The sequence below is a fragment of the Gymnoscopelus braueri genome, assembly GCF_963280865.1.
Source record: "Gymnoscopelus braueri genome assembly, chromosome: 7".
Classification (NCBI taxonomy): Eukaryota; Metazoa; Chordata; class Actinopteri; order Myctophiformes; family Myctophidae; genus Gymnoscopelus; species Gymnoscopelus braueri.
The window spans coordinates 42,958,557-42,969,837 of NC_137608.1; the positions used below are offsets into that span (position 1 = coordinate 42,958,557).

The 11,281-nt window shown below is 41.7% G+C and overlaps 1 protein-coding gene across 1 annotated transcript; it reads right to left on the reverse strand.

The window, feature by feature from the left end:
• Positions 1-220: 220 nt before the first annotated feature.
• On the reverse strand, positions 221-10,721 carry prlrb (prolactin receptor b). Its single transcript, XM_080434427.1, has 9 exons — positions 10,582-10,721; positions 8,718-8,815; positions 8,333-8,465; positions 6,944-7,116; positions 6,065-6,234; positions 4,844-4,985; positions 3,972-4,065; positions 3,817-3,886; positions 221-3,729 (listed from the first exon to the last, which is right to left on the reverse strand). Exons 2-9 carry the CDS (start codon positions 8,779-8,781, stop codon positions 3,031-3,033), a joined length of 1,545 nt encoding a protein of 514 aa, XP_080290553.1. The 5' UTR covers positions 8,782-8,815; positions 10,582-10,721; the 3' UTR covers positions 221-3,030.
• Positions 10,722-11,281: the final 560 nt, after the last annotated feature.

The following is an 11,281-nucleotide window of genomic DNA, read 5'->3' on the forward strand; positions in this document are numbered from 1 at the left end:
CCCTTCTTTTCTTTTCTTTTATTATATGTTTATGTCAAATATGCCCATGTATGCAGGTGCAAATATGGTTTGACCCAAAAAGAATTGGAACAAAAGGTTTCTCAATGGTTTATTGTAGTATCAGGTGTACTTAATAACATATCAAAAGTTTAACGAAATCTGATCATTAGAAATGTCAAAGTTCCAAGATGGCTGCGCCACCAGTTCCTAAAAAGACCATTAGGCTACTCCTGCATTATTTGCCCTACACAAGTAATTTTGGTGCCTAACCCCATGTTCTGGTGATCTAGGAATCCAATTAGCTTATATAAATTATAGTCAAGTGATTTTAAGTACAATTATATATTAAAGCAATTGGTTATAACTTATAAGCATATTTAACAATGTAATTGGACATTTCTCCCTTTTCTACATGCCATAATGCCCAGGATTGGTGAATTCATCACCTATACATGTAATTCACCTTCTGTTGAAGCTTTCAACATTTCTTTGGATACCAATAAGGATTAAATTAATAATTACTGGGTGGTACTGTGACATTTGTAAAAACATGGCTGCCAAGTGATAGACTGGGAATATTACACAAATCTTGGAAGAAATTCCTTACAGAGAAATGTCTTCACCAATTTGTTTGTAAAGGTGTCTGGTTCCCAATCTGGGGGTCCCCCAAAATATTTTTGGGGGTCCCCAGATGGTTAGCTTAATGTGCAACATTGTTTTCTCACTCAACAGTAAACAAATCAACATACAGTATTAGTGTATACAGGGTATCTGCACATTTCTAAAGTTACAATTGAATTACTCTTAAGACTCAATGTTATCTCAAATATACGGTAAGAAAGAGGCAAACATTGTGAAAATAGCCAATGTACAAGCTCACAACGCTACACTCAGTAGGAAAAAAATGTCCACTTGTCTGGTCTATGGGGAAGATGGACTCCTCAGTGGGGATACAGTGGAGATAAATGGCCCCTTATTGGCCTAGAGATGGTGTGCAAGTCAGTACAGAGCTATCACAACATTTATCTAGTGTCTTCTACTGGGTGTCTAGCCAGGGGTGGTGGAGGAGTGTGGCGTGGATAAGGTTCAGATTTGCTTGTCACAGACATCTCCTTATTCCTGTGACTATAGTAGTTGTGTGAGGTTTTAGTGCAAAATTAATTTGTCTTTATTTTGTGATTGGTACTGCTGGCAATACGCTTGAACCTTGACCTTGGGCCCTGGGATCCAGTCTCCCCATAGAATCCCAATCTAACTGACTTCCACGCCCATAAGTGGCTGTGTCCCTGCTGCTATCCAACAAACAAGCATTGCTTTCGGCATACATCAATTTTTTGTTCTTTTTTTGCTAACTCAAGAGTGCCTATCTCGGTAGTGCCTACAGTATCTCGGGAGCCAGCGTTGGGACCAGTGGGACTATCCAGTGAGCCAGGCGACATAAGGACACTCCTCTCAGCCTCACGCATTAGCTAAATTCCAATACCTTAATTTCTGCCTTCTCCTCCTCCAGCGTGCCGTGACTTAGAAATAGTTTGCATCCCAAATGCTAATTTGCTTTTGGAGGAGCTGAGAACGAGGAGAGCGCAGGCTCCCTAAGCCACTTGGAGTGAGATCTGGCAAAGATACAAGTTTATCTTTCATGTATCGTTTGCAGAACTGTCTTCGTTGAAATGGCGTATCATTTCTGTTGGAGGTTTTGCACATCGGACATGGGGGAGCTCAGAAGCTCATGGTCTCCTTGGCTCCTAACTTTGCTCTTCTGCGCTCCAAGTGCCCAGGGAGCAATCCAGTGACCCGCATACTCCCCTCTACCCACCTGAGGGGAATCCTAAGCCCACTAAACTCTAGACCAGACCCACCCCCCATACTCCCCTCTGTCTAGGCACCCAGTTCTGAACTTCTGACAGCTCTACACTAACCTCCATAACCACCCCATCCCTCTTTGCACACTCAAACTGATTGCCTTCCTAATGTGTTGAAAAATTCTATAAACATCTATTTCATGTTTTTCAAAATCTTGTGTCTACAAGATGCGCTGGTCCACGAGAAAAAGAAATAATCTCGTCTATGTAGGGTAGGAGTTATGAAGTTCCTGTGGGGTGGGTAAGGGGATCCCACCTTTTTGGGGTGGGATGTATAGTCAAAGATGAATTTAGTTTGGGCTAAATTTGATCCACAGAGTTATCCAAAACCTTTCAATATTGAAAACCATACTATATATCAACTGACAATATTCTCTGCCACCACCTTCTGCAAATTGTGACTATTAGTTGTGTTGTGTTTTGAGGATATCTTGAAGCCTTGTTCCAGTAAAAAAGTTGTTGGACATTTATTATATAATTAGTTAAGTTAACTTGAAACGGGTGACCATTTCAGAGGGTTTTAATAGAGTCACAAACAAAATATTGGATTTCACAATTATCTAATTGTATCTCTGCAATTTGGACAAGTCCAATGGATTCACAGGCCCCCAAAACATTAGACACAAAAGTACTTGTCTAGGATAAATAATGAAGGAATGAAGCTATTTTAACGTTTTTTTTGGGCATCTTGGAAATAACACCTTAACAGTGGTCAAACTTTGGTAAACTTTTAGTATGTTATTCAGGACACCACATACTACAAAAAAACAGTTGAGAAACCTTTTGTTCATTTTTTTGGGGGGTAAGGTGCTTTTTTTCATATATATGCACCCGCCTAATGCTAGACATTGCCAAACATTGTCATATCTGAGTATGCCACTCTGGTCCTGTTCATAATCTCACAAGTTTATTGGCTGCTCTCAGTAGGGGTTTTTGCATGCTATACTTCCAAATAATCTACAGGTGGCTGATTGTTGACTGGGAAATGTATAGGCATCAGGATGTGACCAAACATGCTTTGAACTTGTTCCATAATGTAAAATGAAGTTATGTTTTTCATAACCAGGTTATGCTATGTGCTAGTCTCCCAAATTATACACCATCATAGAAAATGGCAATATATGGATGATTTGATAAATGGACAATTTATTCACAAAGACATATCATTTTACATTGTAGGCAACAGGGGAATAGTTTCCACATAGCCATTATCTAGTCCAATGCATACTCCGTCTTTTGAACTGACAGTCACATGAGGCCTACTGCGCTGCATCAGAATGAAGCCATCTGCAAGGTGGCATTTCTCTTTACATGTGATGTTGAGTGGAGCAGGTTCTCTCTGGAGGAACAGTGCATTGTCACTGTTCACTCCACTGACTCTACTATAGTCTTCCTGTCTCTCGCTTTCCTCATTTGTCTGAACATCCACATAACCATTGTCTGTAAAAGGGCCCACAATTTGCTCAGCAATGCAGTCAATGCTGTGTTTACTGCCATCGTTTGATTGGATCTCTGTGTACCGTTCACTGGCTGAGGGCTGTGGCGTGAATAGCTTCAGTTGCTCTAATGCAGACAAGGTTTTCCCAGGGGGAGATTTATTGCTTTTTGGAAAGTGTGCCTCATTTTTCGCCACAACCTTTTCCATGTTGCTCTGGACAGTGGTTGGCACATGACTGTAGGTGTCAGAGTATAAGTTGGGAGTGATCAGGCTTCTCCTTATCTTCTGGTTCTTCTGGGAACTCAGACAGAGGCTGTCTTCACTGTCCAACACTATCAGATGCTCCTCATTCTGATCCTTACAGGCCACCATAGGAGGAAAAATTTGGTTGGTGATCAAGGCACTGAGAACATCTTCTGAGTATCCACTCTGGGGAAAAAAGATAGAATTACATCAGGGCAAGCCTTTTGTTTTCTTCTGAGCTGCAAGAAATATATGCACAATAAATTATGTTACCTTCCGATGGTCAGCGTCAAATCCTTTTATCTTTGGACCAGGTATAGGCGGCAGAAGACATTGCTTCACACTGAAATAGAAAGTCATGAGTCACGTTCTTCTCCAAATTTCTGCTTTATGTAAACAGTAGAGTTAGATATTGTTTTTATACATACCATTTCCTCTTCATGACCAAGGTGCACGCCACTGCGAAAAGTGCAAATGTAAAAATGGACAGCAAAATCCTCTCTGGCCTCTCCTTAACAGTGTCTGAAAAATAGTTTTTCAAATAACATTTGATAATAATGAAATCTTATCAGAACAAAGTAATATCTTCTTCCTTTACTATAGATCCAAAGAGGGATTTAAGCTAATGTTGAATTTTGGCAGAACCTTGTACTCTACTTATACCAGCAGTTATCAACTTGCCTGGCGTTGCTGGGTTTATCCGTTATTGCGCTGTCACAAAGCAATGTGCCGATCAGCATGTGATGGTTTTGTTACCCATCACTGGTTATTGCGTGGATGGAATTGTCTCCCTCCCTCCCTCTCTCTCTCTCTCTCTCCCTCCACCTCCCTCCCTCCCTCTCTCCAACTCTCCCTCTCTCCCTCTCCTTCCCCCTCTCCCTTTCTCTATCTTTCCCTCTCTCTCTCTCGTGATCTGATATGACACAAGAAAAAACGTTGCCTAACCCTCTGCGCTGAAGTCAACCACTGCCCAATGTGTAGCTAGAGAGACAAAGCCTGGCTCGCAAGGCTAGCTGCTGCCTTACAACGGCGATTGATGCTGACGTCAGGCATGTCTATATTTGGAATTTGTGCACACACACACACTTCACTTCAAAGTTCACAACTTTATATAGACGGTTCTGTTAGTCCAAATATTTGATGAAACCTGTTTCACCATGCAGTGAGTGAATAGAATCACTACTATGGTTTCTCCATCTCAGAGCACAGAAGCAGCAGAAATGACGATAATGATGTACAATATATGGCCAGGTATAACCCAAGGTTCTATCAAAGATCAACAGGAATGATTGAGGCTTACGTTCAGGGACTGCTGTGTCGGTGGTGAAGCTCCAGTCACTCCAGTAGCCGTGGTCTAGCTTACAGCGCACCTGTACCACGTACACATCACCGGGGTGGACGCTGTAGACACTGAAATGTGTCTGCCTGCCTGACGTGTACTCCTAGAGAGACAAACAAAACAGCTATTTTGGGCATGTCATTATAGGCAAACCTCTTCAAAAACGTAAAAACATTATTGCAGGTCTATGTGGTTGATATACCGTGGATTAACTAACAACGAAATTGATGCTCACGGTATATCAGTGGTTCTCAAACATTTTCAGGTCAATGACCCCCAAATGTATGTGTTTTCAACTGTGGAACTCACTCCCGGACCAGCTAAGAGCTCCACAGTCTGTTGTTGCTTTCAAGAGAGGACTAAAGACTTTCCTTTTTTTTTTTATATATAATTTTTATCCCACGATTTTGTAACCCTTATTTTTCACCCAGTGCCAATTTTCTAAGTGATCCTGGGCACTACACTCCCCTCACCAGCCTAGGGAGGCCAGGGCCGAGCTCATGCCTCCTTCAATGCATGAGAGCCAACTGACCTTCTTATCACCTGACAGGGGGGAGTTTCCCTGGTTGGACGTAGCGCGTGGAAGGAACACGTTATTCCAACCAGTTCCCTTCCCCTCCATCAGGCGCCCCGGCTGTCATGGGGGAGGTGGTATAGCGACCAGGATTGCTACATGTTTTTGTGAGGGTATTAACTACCCTGAGAGACACGGGGAGAACATGCAAACTCCACACAGAGTAGGCCCTTTCGCCAACCCCACCTAGGGTATGGGCGCTGATGACACGGAGGAGAAGACACGCCCCCAGCACCCACAGCGTCCCCGGCGGGAATCGAACCCAGGACCTTCTAGCTGTGAAGGTCTGCGCCACCGTGCCCTCCAGACTTTCCTTTTTAATAAAGCAGGTGTTCTGGTTGCCCCCTTGTTTTTTTTTATTGTTTTTATTTGTTTTATGCAAATGTTTTTTATTCTGTACTGTAGCACTTTGATATTTGTTTCAAATATAAAGGGCAATATAAATTTTAAAATGGTCTAATACGTGAGTAGATAACAGGGGAGAGAGTGAAACCTATGAATAGCCATTCTTGTACGGCACAATTGTATCATTGGGCTAACTTCCAGCCAGTGAAATAATGTAATAGTGACCATGCCCTTTCAACAGTCTTTACTTGTGTTTCACGCACCTCCCACTCCTTGTCGTCCTCTCGTTTGACTCGTAGCTCATAGATAATGGTCACCCAACCAGAATGGGGGTCTGTGTCACGAGGGGGCTCCCATTTGACCAGCAGACGTGGGCTTTCCCCTCTCTCCTCTTCCACAATCATTGTAACATTCTCAGGAGCACTGGGCTGCACTACACACACACACACACACACACACACACACACACACACACACACACACACACACACACACACACACACACACACACACACACACACACACACACACACACACACACACACACACACACACACACACACACACACACACACAAAAAAAACATCTTGAGAATGCATACCTTCTGCAATAATATGATTATGAGTCACGTTGTGACGTGAGCTTGTAGATCTGCTATTTTCGTAGAAGAGATTTGGTGTAGAGGGGAAAAATGAGTCTATATTTGGTCCCCCTTATATACTTCCCCTTCATTTCACAGGGTAACTTTTTTTTAAACAAAGAAACACATCGCTTACACCGCCTTTATATTAAGTTAAATGTATTAAACCACACCAAACCCATGACTAAACATAACTAAATGCAAGCTTTAAGACATGCAGGGTATTCTAGGGAGGTCAATGAGGTCACCTTGGCTTTATTTAGATTTAGCATGCTCATCCTTCATCCCCTTGTGGGCAGGGGGTCCCCAGCAAAATGTTTTAATATAGCATAAAAATCAACTATATCCATAACAAATACATATGTGACATATTTTGAATATCGTTTTATATCTTTTAACAACACAAATCTTCTATGGGGGTGACCAGGCACAAACTATTTTCAGACGGGGGTCCATGGGCATGAAAACGTCTGAGGACCACTGATCTGGAGCATCAGCTCACCAATGTCGGTGACATCCAGCAGGTCCAGAGGGTCAGAGATGGCGCTCCCCAGGGCATTGGAGGCCACCACCGTCAGGTTGTAGTTGACCCAGATCCTGGTGTGACCCTTGTTGAAGAAACAGGAGTTCCTCCCGGCCGACTGGTAATCTGGGCACTCGTGTATTCCATCCAAACTGTGCATATATACAAAACAAGACCTTTAGCGACACTGATGCGGGCGAAAAGCTGCCCAGGGCGTTTTGTGTATACCGCAAGGTCGGTATTGTAACTTCTCTGTTATATGTGTGTGTGTGTGTGTGCGTGCGTGCGTGCGTGCGTGCGTGCGTGCGTGCGTGCGTGCGTGCGTGCGTGCGTGCGTGCGTGCGTGCGTGCGTGCGTGCGTGCGTGCGTGCGTGCGTGCGTGCGTGCGTGTGTGTGCGTGCGTGCGAGAAATAGACAACCGATGATAGCTGACACACACCTACACAGTGACACACACACACACCTACACAGTGACAGTAGCTGATATGGACACACACCTACACAGTGACAGTAGCTGATATGGACACACACCTACACAGTGACAGTACACAATCAAATCTGGAGCGTTCATTTTTAAGTGTCAAAACGGACCTATAATTATTTGAGAGTTGTATTAACCACTGTCAACCTGGTGTCCCTATTTTGGGCATATGTCATTATATATTATATTTCACCAGTCGCATCGCATTGTGAGCTTGTAGATCGGCTATTTTTGAATGGCCGAAAAGTATATAGGGCTGAAGTGGTTAATGTATGTTCTGTTATAATAATATAAATCTACAAAGTAACTAGTAACTAGAGTTGTCAAATAATTGTAGTGGATTAAAAGTATAATACTTTCCTCCGAGATGTAGTGGAGTAGAAGTAAAAGTATTGAAAGTTGGAAATACTCCAGTAAAGAAAAAATACCTCAAAATTGTACTTAAGTACAGTACTTGAGTAAATGTACTCAGTTACTTGAAACCACTGCTTGTAGGACGCTACTGTAGATCGGTATTTTCGCTATTCGTCATACGACAAAGTATATTATAAGCTAATGCTTTGTATTTTACTGTGTGTGGATGGCTGTTTGTATAAGATGCAGGTGGACTGTGGGTCCCACAGGAGTGTGTGTGGCTGAAGTCAGGCCTAACTTGCTCAACAATAACATTATGTGCACTGCTCAGTTGACTGAGAACGAATACAAATCAGTCAGTATTGTTCTACTCTCCCCCGCAAGCTCCCAGTCTCCCACTGACAATTTGTTTCACTTTGACTTCCGCTGACTCAGCTGCAAAGCTTATCAGAAAGTGTTCAAATTGGCATAGCAAAGTAATGCATTGGCCCTTAAATGGAAGCACTTTTGGTAATGGCATCTATATCACTCACTCGTCTCTCTGGTAGTAGAGGCGATGTGTGGTGGGGAGTCCCCCATCAGAGCCCGGTTCCCACCTGCAGGTAAAAGTCTCCTTTTCAGGGGACCGGCAATTGATGAGAACTGGTTTCCCTGGGAAAGATACACCTGCCAATCACACCAAAATAATAAACATTAGCCCCAAAACCTTCCCACTTTGAAAACCATTACCATAGCATTTGAAATTAGCCCAACCATATTCCACCTGGGCAAAAGGCCTATAGGTGGCCTTTTGCGGTTATGTCATACAAATAATATGTTAAGGATGGCAGTTTTATTCATTATAATACATTCTGGTCTGCGGCATTAAAAGCAAAATGGCCACCATGCGAATAAATTGGTCGAAATCCTTCAACTCACAATTGCATCCTAGAGCTGTGGATAGAAGCCACAACAACAGTTTCACACCAAGGTCTCCTCTCATCCTTGTACAAAGCTGTTGCAATATGCAATATGCCCTGGAAGAAAAAGGAAGTGACATGGCTGGTATGTGTTAATGACAGTGGTGGAAAGTAACTAAGTACATTTACTCAATACTGTACTTCAGTAACATTTTGAGGTACTTTTACTTTGCTTGAGTATTTAGATATTTCAGTACTCTACAGTATTCTACTCCACTACAACTCAGAGACAAATTGTACTTTATCTTCCACTGCAATTATTTGAAAACTTTAGTTGCTAGTTACTTTGCTGTTTTTGATTATGACAAAAATATACACTATTGTATACTTGGGCTATTCAAAAATAGCTTGTAGATCTGCTATTTCTAAATGATTTTGAAACATTTTTAAAACTTGAAAAAACTTGTGAAATGGGACATCCTGCATAATGAGTACTTTACTTTTGGTACTTTAAGTACATTTTGATGCCCATACTTGCCATACTTACTTGTAAACACAGTATTTTTGTATTGTGGTATTGCTACTTTTACTCAAATAAAAACAATCTGAGTACTTCTTCCACCACCGGTGTTAATGAGGTGTTATGATTGTGTTGTTGCTACCTGAAACAATAGTTGTGGAGGGAAAACAAGTGACACAGACAATAAGTCTCTGTATGTGTTGCACACATACGGGCTAACTGGCATATAGGTGGAAAATGTAAAATATATATTTTGGATTGGACTTATGCTGCTGTAGCTATCATCATTTGACTGACAGCACAACATTGACACAACATTGACATTACAACACAGTGTTGTAGGCTTGACTATACTTTATTTAACCACATGAACCCTATAGGGTCTCTCTGGGCAGCATGCCATAATAGGCAAACATTGTGGGAAAGTTCAATGTGAATAGCAGATCTGTAAACTCACGACGAGTTACAATATGCCATGCTGAGCCAATTTTAACGAAGAGATTTTGTGTAGAGGTACAAAAGGAGTGGGCCCAACTAGAGACCCCTGGTCAATGAGGTAGACTATATAGGGTTTAAGGAAGACATGACGGTTAATGGTTAGCTTAGAGGCGAGCACAATCATGGACATTAGACAAGTTTTATCTATTGCTATACGCCTCTCAACTTTCATTTTGACACACTGACCCAGAAAGAGCAACCAATAGCGCTTTATGAAGACGGAAAATGATATTGCCTCACTAGTGACCTCTGAAATCATACAATATCATTACTGTGTTCATTTAAAATGGGAAAATAGGTCATATTCAATTGTAATGTCAGCCTAACTGTACTATCTAGGAAATACTAGTTGCAACTTATTTCCTAAGTTTATGTTTCCTGTTTGTTTGTTTTTGTTTCGGTCAGGGCAGCCAGTGTGGAGAGCTACAGTTTTCTTGATTGTTATAGATAGAGGAGCATTGTGTTTTTAACAGCATCATAAGTCAAGATTTTCATATTAATCAGGTCTGAAACAGCCTTATTTTTTTGGTTTGTTACTGTATTGTAGTATTATGTGTCATAAGTAGCAACTTTTATATGAGGATGAGTTGAAGATGCACCTGCGTCGTGTCTGTGTTGTTATAAAACTTTAAAACCCTTAAAATAAATAAACATACATTTTCTTAAATATAAGTTGCAACTTGAGTCAAAACATTGAGTTTCACTTCAGGCCTGCCTGCCACCAGTGGTGGGCCCCAATTAAAAAACATATCATACAATGAAGTAGCCTATATAGGGGCGTAAGAGGTTAAACTGCACTTTTTTTTAACAGAGCAGTAGTAGAGCAAAATGCAAGCAATGAGATGAGATGTAATTCTTCACTCACCTGGATGGTATGGAGATCTTGATCTCTATGTTATAGTCTTCTCAGCTGCACCGCAACCCACTGCACTGAGAAACCAAAAGAAAGGGTGATTACATCAGCCATAGAATAGCAGTAACTACCTGCACAGATCTTCCTGTAAAGTAACTCTAACATCTCAGGTGTGGAGAACGTCCACAGTACTCAAGGTGGAGCCTGTGACAGTGACACTGACGTCACATCAGGCAGGTAAATGATACAGCCCAGCAGTGATTGGCTAGTTGGTTTGCCTATCCATGGACAGCTGTGTTTGTATATTATAATGTCAATGATGAAACCATCAGTGGTCCTGGTCTGGGGACCCCAAAGGCTCCTTAAGGGGGTTCCAGGTGCTCTCCATGCAGCTAAATGGTTTAAAGTTAATTTAACTATTGTTACAGGTACAAATAAATACAACTAGAGAATGTATGAGAATGGCTATGAGTTACATTACACAGATAGGAATTCTGGGGCGAATGACCGACCATATCGGACAAATTCATGTCTATAACAATAAAAATGTTCTTAATTTAGGGTCCCAGAGATAAAAATATATCATCAAATGAGGGTCCATGGCCTAATGCATATAAAAGGGTGGTTCTTAGTTGTAATTAAAACGTTAAGAATCACTGTTCTATGTGAAGCCTAGTTCTGTTACATAGCAGAGTGGAGTGAGGAACTCCAC